General features: G+C 45.0%; 1 protein-coding gene and 1 pseudogene across 2 annotated transcripts; both read left to right on the top strand.

Moving 5' to 3' along the window:
* The first annotated feature begins 6,729 nt into the window (after positions 1 to 6,729).
* LOC136527338 (lysine-specific demethylase JMJ706-like) lies at positions 6,730 to 12,742 on the top strand. Of its 2 annotated transcripts, none has more exons than XM_066520039.1 (11): positions 6,730 to 7,151; positions 8,575 to 8,953; positions 9,054 to 9,210; positions 9,290 to 9,509; positions 9,602 to 9,655; positions 9,739 to 9,818; positions 9,899 to 10,176; positions 10,260 to 10,661; positions 10,740 to 11,065; positions 11,184 to 11,402; positions 11,765 to 12,742. In XM_066520039.1, the coding sequence occupies exons 1-11, from the start codon at positions 7,149 to 7,151 to the stop codon at positions 12,185 to 12,187; spliced, it is 2,541 nt and encodes an 846-aa protein (XP_066376136.1). In that variant the 5' UTR covers positions 6,730 to 7,148; the 3' UTR covers positions 12,188 to 12,742. The 2 variants fall into 2 exon arrangements, with proteins under 2 accessions (XP_066376136.1, XP_066376128.1); XM_066520031.1 differs by lacking the exon at positions 6,730 to 7,151 and adding an exon at positions 7,181 to 8,031.
* Positions 12,743 to 13,256: 514 nt separating this feature from the next.
* Positions 13,257 to 16,687, top strand: LOC136527359 (probable inactive shikimate kinase like 2, chloroplastic; annotated as a pseudogene).
* The last annotated feature ends 50 nt before the right edge of the window (positions 16,688 to 16,737 follow it).

Raw genomic sequence — 16,737 nt, 5'->3', positions numbered from 1 at the left:
CAGCATGCCCCTTGGGACCCCAAAAACATATTTCTCGAGATTGAGTTTGATGCCATTCGCTCAGAGTTTCACAAAGGTTTGCTCAAGATCGGCAACGAGATGGTCAGCCCGCTTGGACTTAACCATGATGTCGTCAATGTAGGCCTCGACGGTGTGCCCGATGAGGTCCCCGAAGCATTTGAGCATACAGCACTGGTACATAGCCCCAGCGTTCTTTAGATCGAACGGTATTGAGAAGTAGCAGAACGATCTAAAGGGGGTGATGAACGATGTCACGAGCTGATCGGACTCTTTCATCATGATTTGATGTAGTCGGAGTACGCATCAAGAAAGCAGAGGGTTTCGCACCCTAAGGTAGAGTCGACTATTTGGCCTATGCATGGCAAAGGGAATGGATCCTTTGGGCATGCCTTGTTGAGGCCCGTATAGTCAACTCACATCCTCCATTTCCCGCTCTTCTTTCATACAAGAACGGGATTAGCTAACCACTCTAGGTGGTGTACTTCCCTGATGAATCTGGCCGCCGATAGTTTTGCTATCTCTTCGTCAATGGCCCTGCGCTTCTCCTCGTCGAAGCGACGTAGGTATTACTTCACCAGCTTAGAGCCTGGATGGATCTTAAGTATATGCTCAGCGACCTCCCTTGGAATGCCTGGCATATTCGAGGGTTTCCACGCAAAGATGTCTTTGTTGCCGTGGAGCAAGTCAACGAGCGCGCTTTCCTATTCGGAGGAAAGCGTGGTACCAATGCGTACCATTTTACCCTTGGAGCTACTAGGATCTATGAGGACCCCCTTGGAGCCCTCTGCCGATTCAAACGACCTGATCGATTTCTTCGCGTCGAGCGCTTCTTCGGTGACCTCCTCCTTGAGGGCAGCGAGTTCCTCGGAGGCGACAATTGCTGTGGCGTGGCCACATCACTTGACCTCGCACTCATAGGCGCGCTGGAAGGAGGTGCTGACGGTGATAACCCCGTGGGGCCCCGACATCTTCAGCTTGAAGTATGTATAGTTGGGGATAGCCATGAACTTCGCATAGCATGGACGCCCTAGGATGGCATGGAAGGTTTCGGGGAACCCAACCACCTCGAAGGTGAGTGTCTCAGTCTTGTAATTGAATAGATCCCCAAAGGTAACGGACAGATCGATCTACCTGAGTGGCATGGCCTGCTTCTTGGGCACGATGCCATGGAAAGGTGCTCGGGTTGGGCGGAGGCGCGTCCGGTCGATGCCCATCTCATCGAGTGTCTTGGCGTACATGATGTTGAGACCGCTGCCTCCGTCCATTAGTACTTTGGTTAGTTGCTTTGGGCTGACGATCGGGTGGACCACAAGCGGATATCTCCCCGGGTGTGGGATGGTATCCGGATGGTCAGTCCGATCGAAGGTTATGGCGGATTCCGACCACCTGAGGATGGTACCCCTGTTGCAGATGCAGTTTGAGTAGTAGCTCTTATGTGGAGGATTTTTTTGGTGGGCACAGACGGATCCTTGTATCGTTTCTGCTAGATGTTTATTTTAATTCCGTTGTTTAATTATCGTACTCTGAACTCTGGTATTGTAATAAATAATTTCCAAGACTATATGTTGTAAGAAATGGATTAAGTGATGTAAGCTCGTACTCATTATTGGTTTCTGGCGATAAAACGTGGATTGTTTCAAGTTCTCCATTGGGGTGGGCTCGACGAAACTATTCGGTTTAGCCACTTCCGGGGTGCTTAGTGTCTAGTGGAAGACAATCGCCTCCAAAAGTGTGTTATTTCGGACGGTTCTGCCAGCCACGGGAGTACAAACAAAACAAGGCAAGGTAGCCTGCTGGCCTTAAACCTGGTAAACCAAATCCTAAATCCATCAACTAATTGCTACTCATGTGCTATATACATATTACACAGACCCTAACCTTTGCCATGCAATGCGAGGCGAGCCAAGTGAGTGAGCAAACCAAATGTGTTCTTATGAGACAATTCATTCACAATTTCATACAACCCACAATGTTTTTGTTGTTCGATACACGTTTGGAAATTATAAGTACAAGACAGTTTAAAAGATAGCCGATTATATGCGTTGTCTACTAAATAGACTCAGGATTACGTGTCACTATATTATGATGAGACAACCTCTAAGACAAGACCAATGCACTTTCCCTTAGATGGTTTCATTTGTCCCCACCTCTTTCTTTTAAAAGGGAGTTCAGACACAAATATACATAAATACTAGATTTTTCAAATAATAGTTACATGTTACTGACATGGATAGAGCGATATTTACTCTATGTCTAGCCATTGTTTAAACAAAATAATGTGTATATCACTTCTTTGGCTCACATTCTTTGCGATTTCTAAAACAGCCCTTAATTTCATCCTCTTTTCCCCTAGAGCATGTTATCATTGTACATAGAATTTGTACTCCCTCCTTCTTAGAAAGAATACAATTATAGTACAGTACCATGTTTTAGTATCTTAAATTCGACTAATTATAGAAAAAATATCAATATTTTATGATATCATATAAATACCTATCTAATTACGAAATGTATTTTTATAATAAATTAATTTCGAGCATAAAATAAATACTATTCACTAGAAACTTGTTACACGTGAACCACTCTAATTGGTACATAACTCATAATTGCATTCTTTTTTTTTATAGATGGAGTATGCTCAATTGCTCACCTTTATTGGTTCACGATGTTTCATTCAACCAAGATTGGATACTCGTTGCAACTCTGTTTGGCTATCTTGTTTTCACAATTCACATATCAGCATGCACAATGGTAGATAACGAGCAGAAGTGGCGTTGGATAATGTAACTAGGCTAGCACGTAGCCTCGCTTGAAGAATGAACTAGCTAGGACCGGAGATCGGCCCCAACTAGAGCAAAACTAACAACATAGGCATGGTTGTACGAAAACTTACAGCTCATTTAGTCCATTTAAATATTAGCTAGAGTGAAATTCATCTTTCTTATATGGTGTATCAAACTCATATTAATTGCGGACCAAACTTATCATATAATTTTCATACCTTTTTTTAGCATCTTAAAAATCTTAAATAAAAAAGCTCAAAACTAAAAAAAGTTGTAGGATCACATCGAGCTGACACCGTATAAGAAAGGTATGATTTTAAGGTGACAAGTTCGGTACGCGATTAATATGCTACTAAAACTCTATAATTTTTTTTGAGCATCTTGACAATTCAAATTAAAGAACTCAAAACTATAAAGTCACATATCTCATCGAGGGCTACAATTTTTATATAACAATTATACTCATTCGAGATCGTATGAAAAAATACATTTTTTCTAAGATTAAGCTTTTGCCACTTATATGTGAGTCCCATTTGTTAGATCCACGTAAGCGCTGAATCAACATACCACGTCAGCTATCGAATCGAGTAAACATGCATTTGGACCTGGATGAGACCCGAACTAAATTTAGGGACTCAGAAATGTATTTTGAGACTTTGAGGACCTATATAACACGTTTGAACAACTTCAGGGACCTGAGGTGGATTTTACTCTAATGGTTAGCTCACCAATAACTTGCTTTCACATACATTTTTAGTTCCTGTGTCTAAGCTAGCGATAAACGTACACCCGGCTTCTCCTTTCTCTCCTCACATATCTTCTCCACCTGAGCATTTATCCCACCTACAACTATTTACTATACTTGCTCTTAAACGTATCGAACATAGACACAAAGGTTTATATAGGTAAGCCCGATAGTCATAATTCCTTTGTTCTACCAGTTATGTTAGGAAAAGTGATAACTAATGAGGTATGTTGAGACGTCGTCTCTCATGCCTACTCCTTTCATCCTGTAATATAGTGTTTTCTAGCATTTAAATTTTATCCTCAAATATAATGTATTCTGAAGGACAAAAACCAACTTTGCATTTAATACTTTCCATTTATCAACCAATCACCACTAATCATAATAATGGTAGCGTCTCGTTTAGAAATAAAATGAGGGTATATGCATCTTTTATATTCTCTCTTAATTTATCTTAAAATTTCTAGAATACACTATACTACTGGACAGATTGATAGATCCTAGAAGTTAGGAAGAGTTTCATGCATCCTAGAAGCTAGATGCGCGCTTGGGTTTCAATATTTAGTTACCACACGGTTATGTCTCGGAGAGTCATGTCATACTCAAAGTCATTAATGAAAAATCGCGGGATATTTGTGAGTTGCTCTCTAATCTAGGACATAACGAGCTATCTTGGTTATTTATAATTTTATTATTAATCCATATTGGTTATTGGATAGACCTGTCTTCGTAGGTAATGACACGTATACAATAAATATTTATCTTTCACATATATCATATTTACTAAGATACTACTTCATCCATTTTGAAATATTTTAGAGTTTTGCGGTTTGAGATAAGCTAATTAGTTTTTATAACAAGCTAGTAATTAGCTTGTTTAAAAGTTATATATTTTAATATTACCAGTTAGTGTGTAAGTATAGTTATTAATAACTATTTTCTTACCAATTAGTACTATCTCTGTCCATAACTAAATCAGTTTATAAAGTTGTCTTAAATCAACTTTTCAAAGTTTATTTGAATTTGTAAAAAAATCATAAATATTTATAACATCAAATTAGCACCATTAGATACACCACAAGATATATTTTTCATAATGTGTTTATTTGGTCATAAATATTTATGCTATTTTCTAGCAATTCAGTCAAACATTAAATAGTATGACCGAAGACAGCCCAGAAACTAATTTAGGCACTGTTTAGATTGAAGCTGTTAAAATTTAGCCGGCTAAACCAGTTGCTAAACTTTAGCCACCCCTTAGCCACCCCGTGTTAGTTTGGTGGACTAAAAGAGCCTTTTAATCCTTTTTAGTCAGGGTGTTTAGATCCAAAGTAACTAAAATGTGAGACAATCTAGGCTTTAGTCCCATTTAGCAACCCCTTGGTGACTAATTGGCTAAATGCCCATTTAGTCTCATTTAGTCATAGTGTTTAGAAAAAAAATAACTAAATGAGACTAAAATTAGCCAGGTAAACTTTAGCAGCTCAATCTAAACACCCTCTGGTTTTGGTTGCTAAAGTTTAGCATGCTAATTTTAGCCTCATTTAGTCACTTTATATCTAATCACTATGACTAAATAGGACTAAATGAGCATTGAGCTAATTAGTCTTGAAGGGGTTGTTAAATGAGACTAATGTCCATGCTACCTCACCTTTTAATTACTTTAGACTTAGACACCCGACTAGAAGAGACTAAAACACCGCCATACCTAGGTGGCTAAAATTTAGCCGCTTCTCTCCGAACAGGGACGACGGAGAAGCAGCAGCGTGGAAGTGGCGTAAAGCCATTTTTTTCCAAATAAAACAGGAAAAGGCTGCTACCAGCACTAGCACAACTGTTTTCCTACGTTGGGTCTTGTTTAGTTCCCTTCAAAATTTCAAGTTTTTTTACTCTCTTCGTCACATCAATTTTTAGCCGCTTGCATGGAGCATTAAATGTAGGTAAAAAAAATAACTAATTGCACAGTTTAGTTCGAAATCACGAGATGAATCTTTTGAGCTTAGTTGGTCCACGATTGGACAATATTTACCAAATAAGACGAAAGTGCTACTATTCATCAGGTTGAAATTATTTGCGATCTAAACAAGGCCTTGGGATGTTTTTTTACCGGAAGCAGGGATGAGTGTGTGTGCACGGAGCAAAATGGTCAGAGCCAGTAGGAACCAGGAACCTACTCCAGTACTACCAGAGGCTACTAGAGCAGAGCAGTGTAGGGTAGTGCGCTTTAGGCCAACTGCCTGCCCGGTGGCGTGGCCAGGTGGATAGGATGGGCTGTAAAAACTAAAAACTGATGCACGTGCAGGCAGGTGGCAGCCATCCGCCCATCCCTCGCCGTCCCTGTGACCCGAACCCCCCACCCCCACCCCCACCCCCACCCCCCGTGCTCCATCCGCGTCTCTCTCTCTCCTCTCTCTCGTGCTCCTATAGTTAAAAAAAAGGAAAAACACACACGCATCATCTGTTTAGCCCCGTTCGCTAGTTTGAAACTTGGCTGAAAAACACTGTTCCAGCTGAATTGTTGCGAGAGAAAAATACTATTATGGCTAAAGAAAAAAAACCGAATAAATCATTTTTAAGACAAACGAATGGGTCAAGAGTAGCCACCCTGGCAATAGGGGGACGAGGAGGGGCACGGCACGGGCGGAAGAGCCTAGAGAGCGAGAGAGAACCAAATGCAGAGCGGTTGCTCGGTTGTCTTCTCTTCTTGTTGGAACCGAGGAGAGCTGGGTGGGTGGGACCTGGGTGCGATGTGCGAAGGAACGACGCGGTTCCGTTAGCGGTGGGGCGTTTGGTGGAACCACCTCTGAAAATTCCCACCCCGTGGTGATCCCGCGGGCGGCCAGGACACACGGGACGACGGACAGGCTCGGCTCGCACGACAACCACCACACACACACAGAGACACCCACACGACACAACCGAGAGCAGAAAAGAAAAGCGAGCGCGGATGCGGAAAGGAGGCGACGCGCCACGGGGCGGTAGTACCCGAGCCCGAGCACAGAACAGCCATTCCCTCTCTCTCTCTCTCTCTCACACACTCGCCCAGCTGCCCTTTTTGCGGTTCGGTTGGTTGGCTGCGCTGCGTTTTCCCCATAACGCCCCCGGCCCCCGCCGTGTCCACGTCGTTCGTCTTCGGTCGCTCCAACCTCCCTCCCTCCCTCGTCCTCCCCCCACAAATATATACTAGTCCCAGCAACCACCACCCGCGTCTCCCCCACCCCGTTCCGTTCCGTCCCGTTTACTCCTTTCCCTCCGCCTCCCTTCCCCTCTCCTCCCCCGCGGCCGGCGGCCGGCCGACCCCTCGCCTGACGGCCACCACCGCCGGTGGGGCCCACTGCCCTGCGCTCCCATTGCTGGCCAGGCCCTCCCTCCCCACCGCCTCTGTCCGGCGTCGCGCGGGAAACCAACCAACCAACCCACCCCCAACGAGAGAGAGAAAGAGAGAGAAGAACAGGAGGAGGCCGCCTCCTCCTCCTCCCGCCTCGGATCCCCGGCCTCCTCTCCCGCGCGCCGGGGGGGACCTCCGGAGGGGAATGTGGGACCCGTGCCGCCGGGGATTTCTCTAGAGGCTTCTCCGACCCACCGCCCAGCGACACGACATGGTGAGTCCTCTCTACGTCCCTCCCTCCCTCCAGTAGATCTGCGCCAATTTCCTCCGCCGCCGGCGTGCTCCTCCGCTCGCGCGCTTTTTCCTCTCGTCGCCGCGGCAATTAACCACCGCCAACACCACTAGTAGTATCCTCGTGAGTGGTTACTGTTTGATTCCTCGTCTCCTGTCTTCCTCTGTTTTCGCCTGTTTTTCCGCCAAAAACCAAATCAAATTAAATTCTCTTATCTAGATTTTCATTAGTTAATTAACGGCCCAACCAGTGGATTTCGCCTCCAGTTGCAACAATTCGGCGGGAAACGTTCCTGGGTAGACGTGAATTAGCGTCCGTGAATTGCTGATGCTCGTACGTGCGGTGCAGGCAGCAACTCCTTTTCCTACCCAATTCGGTAATTTCGTTTGTTTGCCGCCTCCCGGTGAATTCCTGCTCAGTCAATGCTGGAAAAGTAGGAGTCCTTTTTTTCTCTTTCATTTATGGAAAACTCCTCAAATCCGGCCCCTAGGAATTAGGATCACATCAGATTTACACGACCCAGGTGAACCAGTCAACTCGAACCTTCCTAGTTTTTACCCTACCCCCTCATTGGCCGCCACCACCTGTCGTAACATGGAATTTTCTTTGGCCTCTCCCCTCTCCCGTACGGCTATCGGTTTCCGTCTCGTTTTCGTTCTGGGTTGTGCGGGTAGTATATGAGGTTGGAGATACTCCTGCCGAATCACCACTAGTGCAAGTCGCGTTACGGGGCTTTGTCCGATTCTTGCCGTGTGGACGCGTGATTGTTGCCGTGTGGACGCGTTTGTGCGCCACCTCTCACCGGCACCGCCCTTTTTCCACAAATTTCTTCTCCTTCAGCTCCACCATGGTCGTCACGCATGTGCGTAATTGCCCACTTTGACCGCGTCTGCGGTCTGCTTGGAAGATTTCTCTTCTCTTTTTTTCTTCTCCTTTCTTTCCTCTCAGAGGGCCTACACGCCGTTTTTTATATGTTCTCATTATGCTGAAATCTCTTGTTCTAATTCTGACAAAAGTTAAGCTAATGACTTAATCATGTTTTATTTGTTACTGCTATCATTATTAAGCATCTCGCACTGTTATGGATAATTGGATAATTGATTGACTATACAAACTAGAGCGCATGGCTGCTAAAAGTCATACTGCAAAACTGATTGTGACTATGGCCGTGGTAGGGAAACAACCCCAAGAATATCAATGTGCCGTGCTTGATTTCAGTACCTACAGCTTTCTTGACTTGGTTGCCGAGTTGCTCCTCTTTTGGTACTACTTGAGACCAATTTGTGGTATCCAAACAATTGGTGCTCATTCAGTCTGCTGTCTCTGTTGGTCCATGTCTACTTGCAATACTGAACTGCGATAGTTTTGTTCGACTCCAAAATTGACGCGTGTACCTATGCCTCAGGTGGAGGGTAGGAGCTGTCTCCCTGCAGAGGTCAGGAACGGCCTCGAGACCCTGAAGCGGAGGAGGCTCGAGAGAATGCGTTTGAGTGCTCAGAACGAAGCGGGTGACAATCCTGCGGTGGCTGCAAGAAGCGGTGGTGATGCCTTGCGGAGCCCAGCTAACTGCGGGGTCAGATTGCATTCCAACAACAGTACAGGTTTACCTGGAAATGTCCAGGACAAGAATCCTTTTGCAAAGCGCAAGGTGGACAAGTTTGATATGTCCAACCTTGAGTGGATAGACAAGATACCAGAGTGCCCTGTGTATTGTCCCACCAAGGAGGAATTTGAGGATCCCATTGCTTATATACAGAAGATTTCACCTGAGGCTGCTAAATATGGTACGGTTGCCTTTAGCATTATGATAATGTCTCTCACTCATTGATCCAATGGCCTCGCTAGACATTTTGAATAACTATGACTGTGTTACTTCTATTTCAGGTATTTGTAAAATCGTCTCTCCTGTAAGTGCGTCTGTTCCTGCTGGTGTTGTGCTGATGAAGGAACAGCCCAGTTTTAAGTTCATGACTAGAGTTCAGCCCCTTCGTCTTGCTGAATGGGCTGAGGATGATACGGTCACTTTCTTCATGAGTGGAAGGTATGCCCACTGTTTGTCTATTTTCATTATTGCTTTAGCTCATGTTCCAAACTAAATCATGATTGGCATGACTCTGCAGAAAGTACACCTTCCGGGACTATGAAAAAATGGCAAACAAAGTGTTCTCTAAGAAATATTCCAGCTCTAGTTGTCTCCCAGCTAGGTATGTGGAGGAGGAGTTCTGGCGTGAAATTGCTTTTGGGAAAATGGATTTCGTAGAATATGCTTGTGATGTTGATGGGAGTGCCTTCTCTTCTTCTCCTCAAGATCAACTTGGGAAAAGCAACTGGAACCTCAAGGTGAATATTCTTTCTTTGATCTTCCATGCATGTGTGGTCGTTTGTTGTATTTGCTACATGGTCCTTATTGATATTCTTTTGCATGCCTGTAGAATTTTTCACGGCTCCCCAGTTCTGTTCTAAGACTTCTTCAGGCACCAATTCCAGTAAGTAATATAATTCTATTAGTTCTGTACACTCTTTACCACATCACATGTCATGATTGTTAACAATTCTGGTCTGAAAACAGGGAGTGACAGATCCAATGCTTTATATTGGGATGCTCTTCAGCATGTTTGCGTGGCACGTGGAAGACCATTATTTGTACAGGTAAAATCTTGAGTCTTGTGAGATTGACTAAATACTTGTCTTTTAAAGGCCGCTGGTGCTGATTTTGATCATTTGACCAGCATCAATTACCATCACTGTGGGGCATTTAAGACATGGTATGGGATACCAGGCGATGCGGCTCCTGGGTTTGAAAGGGTTGCTAGCCAGTACGTATATAACAAGGATATTTTGATTGGTGATGGAGAGGATGCAGCATTTGATGTCCTACTGGGGAAGACAACAATGTTCCCTCCAAATGTCTTGCTAGATCACAATGTTCCTGTCTATAAAGCTGTACAAAGACCTGGAGAGTTTGTTATTACTTTTCCACGTTCTTACCACGCAGGCTTCAGTCATGGTATGCCTCGTGTTTTTCTTTCAGTTTTTTATTTACTGCATTATGTATCTATATATATCCTAAGAAATTTGTGAATTACCCAGGCTTCAATTGTGGAGAAGCTGTTAATTTTGCTATTGGCGATTGGTTTCCTCTTGGTTCTCTTGCTAGCAAGCGCTACGCACTTCTGAACAGAACTCCATTGCTTGCACATGAGGAGCTACTTTGTCATTCTGCTGTGCTTCTCTCCCAAAAGCTGTTGAACTGTGATCCAAAATCCTGGGACAAGTTGGAACATCCGAATTCCCAGTATTGTGTGAAATCCTGCTTTGTGCGGTTGATGCGATTCCAGCGATGTGCACGTGGCCTACTTGCTAAAATGGGTTCTCAAATATGCTATAAGCCAAAGACATTTCCAAATCTGTCCTGTAGCATGTGCCGGCGTGATTGCTATATCACACATGTGTTGTGTGGATGTAACTTTGATCCTGTCTGCCTACATCATGGTAATTGTGCTAATGTCGCTGTTTCTGTATCTTTATTTAATTTTCTTGGCTAATTGTTTCTTTTAATTGGGGGTACAGAACAAGAATTGCGGAGCTGCCCTTGCAAGTCCAATCGTGTTGTCTATGTTAGAGAGGACATACTGGAGCTAGAGGCTCTATCAAGAAAATTTGAGCAGGATGTGTGCTTGTCTAAGGAAAGAAGTTGCATTGGCTCATTTAAGGAGGCTGAGATCTCTGATACTAATGTTGAACGAGTCCCTAATCTTGGGATTACTCAGGATTTTGGTAATAGTAAAGCTGGTAGCTCAGGCTTTAGGACTGTTGATGGGGGAAACAGTTCTGCTGCAGTATCAATTTTGACATCTTCTGCGCATCATAAGGCACCCAAGCATTCAGAAGCAAGGGTGGGTTTACTAACCCTGTATTGAAACATTTCTCCAATTGCTATCCTCAGTTAAATAAATTCTTGCTTCTTAGGTCCATGCAAAACAAACTAACCAGATTTATTCCACTGCAAAGCAGGCAATAAATACATCAATGACCAAAGGAACTTACACTGTGGATGACAGTTCATCCAGCATGGATGATGCTTGTAATGAACACGGTTCATGTAATGCTTCGGCCATGGAATGCAGTGATAATTCCGATTCTGAGTCTGAAATTTTCCGAGTCAAGCGCAGGTCCACCTCGTTTGACAAACCTACTTCTGAAACAAAGGCGTCAACCTTGTCTGAACAGCAGGTATGTTATGTTATGATCATGTATTGGCAGAGAGGAAACCATTTTATTTCAATTTATTTCAGTCACCACTTTTTTTGACTTTACCATGTAGAGTTGCAGTATTTCAAGGTAGTTTATAGGTTCATTGGGAGAAGCATATGCAATAAGCATGACAGTGAAGTTGACGTGTCTTAAAGTCACAAATGTTTTCATACATGTCCAGTTTTTAGATAGTATATATAGTGGACTCTGCTACATCATATATCCTTTAGTTGAGTTTCCAGCTCTAGTTGTTCAACACATAAGTTCTTTAAATCACAAAGTTAGCAACCCAATACAAGTTTGGAACATAATTTTCATAATATAAGACTTGCTGTCATCAGGTTCTGAGGCGGCTGAAGAAGGTACATCCTGAAGTACAGCAGGTCAGTAAGCGTCCAGAAGAATATGATAATGGTTCAGTTCACTCTGCCCGTATGAGCCAGAAGAGCTCAAATCCTGCCTCTTCTGATGATGAAAGAGAGGACAAGGTTCCCATTTCTTGGAGGATAAAGCGGCGACAGTTGGAAACCCAGCACAATGTTACAAGTCCTGGTGCGAGACTGCAGTCATATCCGGCTTCCAGTGGTGGTTCTCGAGAAGAGTCTGCGGAAAGAAGCAGAGATGCTGCAGCAGAGCTCCGTCCAAAACGAGTGAAAATCCGGCTACCTTCTAGTGCCATTAGGCAGATTGAGCAGCAGGGCAGTTCGGGGCAGAGATTTGCAAGGGAGGACAAGTTGTCGCTTGGTTTTCCACGTACATTTTAGGGAATCACAGGTGCTAACCTCTACTGAGCAGAAGAATTCTTTGTTTAGGTGCATTGTTAACTACAAGACGAGGTGACAGAAGAGAGGAGTGGGAGGGATCGGGTCAGGTGGTGATTGTGACAAAGCTGATTTGATTAGCACAGGTGCAGACTGACTTTAGAATTGGCAGAAAAGGAAGTGGCTGGCTAATCGATTCTTTTGTGCAGCAGGGCCTCCAATTTGAGGCCTGTGGGGGCACGCTTAGAAGACACACACGTGATAATATTCTTGTTGCTGGAGGTTCCGTGTCACTGCCGGTGGCTCTTTGATGCCTTGGCCATCAGTGACAGAAAATTAAAGAGAACCTCGCTACTTTGATTTCTCTGCAAGTGTTTAGAGCATGTAGCTAGCTTAGCTGTATATCTCTCTCACTTTGCCTACGGCCTTTCCTTTTCTTTTTTATTTTGTAATTTCCTGTAAACAGGCTTAGCTGCTACACTATGGCTAACTCTATTCTTTTGTTGGTTTAGCCTGGCGCTGGTTAACGTTCAATTCAATCGCGATTCATTTCCTTTTCGGATGGTTGGTATATGTTCTTGTGTTGCTGCTCTCAACTGTGGGTGGAATGCTCTGTTGGCATGATACCGATTTCTGTCAATGGGAACAACTCGGTTTTTACAAAAGAGTGGAATGAAACTACTAAAAGAAAACTTGATAGAAACATCCGAAATGTGCCTATTATGATCTCACTAGGATATGGTAAATATGAACGTGACGGGGAGAACTGTGAGTGAATGAGTGATGAGGCAAAGGACGGGGACATCGAGTTTATCTGCCAGTTAACAGGAGAAGGATCAGGTCAACTGGTCAACGCAACGCACTCGAGTGGACCGTCACGTGTCATCTTCAATCTCTGTTCGATGGCGTGCGTCCCCGTCCCCGCTCCCCGGCGCATTGCGTCCCCGTCCCCGCTCCCCGGCGCATATTCTATCGGCTCGTTCGCTAGTTAGTTTCTAAGCTGGTTTGGACTGGCTAGTGCTAGTTTGTTGTGAGAGAAAAACACTGTTGGCTGATTGGTTTAGGCTCTGAGCTGGTTTGGACTGGCTAGTGCTAGTTTGTTGTGAGAGAAAAATACTGTTGGCTGACTGGTTTAGGCCGGCAACAAGCGAACAGACTATATAACGTTGTCGCCCCCACCATGCTGCCGGCTCCTTGTCGCCCACTAGTGGCCACTTTCCGTCCTCCGCCGTTGTGGTCAGTGGACGGTGTCGCCGCCCTCACCGTTCCGATTCGCGTGCCAAACCAAGTTTTTTTTTTTTAGCAGAGCGTGCCAAACCAAGTGACAACAGCCATCGACAGGGACGAGATTGGGTTTGGACTCGGGGATGTGACGACAGGCCGACAACTGAGGTTTGGGCCAAAAATTACAAAGCCCAGCCCAACACACGCACGCGCAAATCTTGCAAGCATACCATCATCGCCTCTGCCCTCTGGCAGGCAGCAGAGAGCAGACTAGCAGAGGCAGACGCTGCGTGGGACCAGACCGGAGCTCTTGAGGGAGTTCCACTCCAGGGGCTGGAGCAGCGGCAGCGGCGAACATGGCTGCTTGTGCTTGCTCCTCCGTTCCCTGCTCCTTCCCCACCAAGCCAGACCCTCACCGCCGGGGCCGCGGCAGCCTCCCAAGCTCTCGTCTCCCTCGGCTCCCCGCTACCCAGTTTCGTCGGTTTCGATCACTCTCTGCCGCCGCCTCGCCGTCGGCGAGTCGCCTCCGTGTCCGCGTCGGCCGCCCCGTCTAAGGACTACGAGGCAAGTACTATTTTCTTATTGGGGATTGCTTACTTGTTTGCTAGCTACCTTATCTGCTCATGCCCGTAACGATTGGCCAAGGCCTGCAATCTGACGCACCAGATTATGTCACCTCGCTTACTCTCCGTTGCTCATTTAATTCGTGTACCAACACTAGTGTCTGCAAAAGCTTTAGCACCGCTTTCTTCCCATGACTTGTTTACTGGTGTAGTTGACTCTGTATAACATTACGGCCGTGATCGTGGTATGAGCCGTACTATTTCAGCGAACCAAGTGTTTTTTTCCCACGACAAATCAGCAAACAGCACTTTCAGGTATGGCTTTTCAGCAAAGTGAACAGGGCCTATGTGCTGTCAACGAGTGTTACAATTAATCCAGCTCTTGGTAAAATGGTAATGCAGTAATTCCTACGGGTTCTAACTGTCCACGACTGAAACAAAATAGCGTATACTGATTGGGCAATCGTGATTACTAGAAGCCACCAAAAGACAACGGGGAATGCTAGTGCAATCGTTATCGTTAGCAACATGGAAGTTAACCATGCTCTCCTATGGTTGAATTACTCCGTGTTTCTGAAACAGGTTCGGAGCGAGCTCCCATACCATTCTCCCCGTGCGCACATAAGTGAGTTTAAGACCACAGGGAAACCGAGTGGAGGATACAATCGAATCAGATAGAAGAACAATAAACATATTTATTGTTTAATTTGCTATGAATAACTTACTGCTGTTAATTCATGCCATCGTGCCAAAGAAACTCTATTGGTTGGGCATGGCTCTTCTTGTGGTTTTGACAACAAATCACCTGGTATTATCTGTATATAGTTCACTGATGGAAACGGAGAGGTGGAGCTGAGACTGGACATCCAAAAGCTTGGCATAGAGAGTTCAAGAGATGTTTTTGTTGACGTTGATGATACATCCCTATTGATCAGAGCCAAGTCTGATGAGACACTGAGGACTTTGATGAATGTCCAAACACTGTTTGATAGGATTAAGTCTTCTGAGACCATATGGTATGTGTCTATCATCTAGCATCACACTCTTACTTGTGAGGAAGTATTTATTTGCTCATTCTACGTCACAGGTTCATCGATGAGGACCAATTGGTGGTGAATCTGAAGAAAGTAGAGCAAGAGTTGAAATGGCCTGACATAGATGAACCATGGGAATCCCTCACTTCTGGGATCACACAGTTGTTGACAGGGATCAGTGTCCACATTGTTGGTGATTCCACAGACATTAATGAGGCAGTTGCTAAAGAGAGAGCCGAGGGCATTGGGTGAGTGCATCTCATTTCTTTCTTTCGATTCGGTTGCTTTCCAGTTAGATACCATGCTGTGCAGATTGCATTCTAGTTCTAGGCTGAATATTTTCAGAACATGCAAAGTATGAATTTGCAAACTTGATGTCTGGTAATCTACTCATGAATCTGTCCCCATATTTCATGGCAATGCAGGTACCTTCCGGTTTGCACAAGTGAGCTGTTAGAGAGCGCCACTCAAAAGTTGATTGATACATGTATGATTTTCTGCCTAATGGCATTTTATTGATAACATGATGTGATATCTGGGCTATCAGATTTGACTAAAATCCAGTTGTCAATCTCGTCATATACGGTCGACATTATTTGTGACCAAAATAACACGGCGCTGCACTTAAACTTGTAGGGGTGGCTTCTGAAGGAGCGGACTCGGTAGCTGAAGCAGAATCTGTTGTCTTGGAAAGCCTTAGCAGGTTGTTTTTTCTGTTTCCGAGCCTGATTTCTGTAGCCATAGCCCATAGCTGATGATTCTGTCTGATGCAAGATATGTATCCGTTGCAGCCATGTCCGCACTGTAGTTGCAACTCTGGGGGGCAAGCAAGGAGCAGCCAGCGGATTCGACAGATGGCAGTACCTTCATTCTGGGTTCACAGTTTGGCTATCGGTGTCGGACGCAAGTGGTAAGAGACTCTCAAACCATTTCCCCCACATTGGTCTGGACCAGAGAATTCACAGCATTGGGTTGAGAGGTTCTCCTTGTGGCTGTCCGTGTGCGGTGTTATTATCCAACAAACAGACGAAGCTGCTGCGAAAGAAGAGGCCCAAAGAAGCGTGAGCAGTGGAAGCGTTTCTTACGCGAAGGAGGACGTGGTGGTGAAGCTTGGCGGGTGGGACCCGGAGTACACGCGAGCTGTTGCGCAGGGCTGCCTCGTCGCCCTCAAGCAGCTAACCTTAGCAGACAGAAGCTGGCAGGTATGCATTCACCAGATATGATCGCTGGCTGCGAAAGATCAGCAGTTACCTTCCATGAGCAGCATCTTGCCAATAACATCAAGATGCAGACCCACATTGTGGAGTACTGATGCCATGCTTGTTTGTGTTGTGTTATTTGATGGGGGACGAACAGGGAGGAAGAGCCTCTACATCAGGCTACGTTGCAGAGGCGATTGGCCCAACATCGAGCCTCCAGGCTGGGACCCTGAATCCGACGCCCCACCCAAACATCTGAACCATCCTCTGCCTCCGCGCAGTTGTATTCTAAGGACAATAATGATAACGAGAATTCTCTGCATCACCATTTTGGGTGTAATAAATATAAGAGGGGGACTTGTAGTCTGTCGGTTGATGCATAAAATGAACTCGACGGACCAACTCTTAGCGGCTACCACGGCCCACGGGTGCAGAATACAAAAACGACAGGCAGCAATTGACAACTCAAAAACATAGTATATCTTCTATATATAAGACCAACATTAATTAACAATGCTCAACTCTGCGACTGC

This window comes from Miscanthus floridulus, chromosome 2 (assembly GCF_019320115.1).
Source record: "Miscanthus floridulus cultivar M001 chromosome 2, ASM1932011v1, whole genome shotgun sequence".
NCBI lineage: Eukaryota > Viridiplantae > Streptophyta > Magnoliopsida > Poales > Poaceae > Miscanthus > Miscanthus floridulus.
Note: the sequence above shows the minus strand (reverse complement) of the source record. Positions and strands in the feature narration are given on the sequence as shown.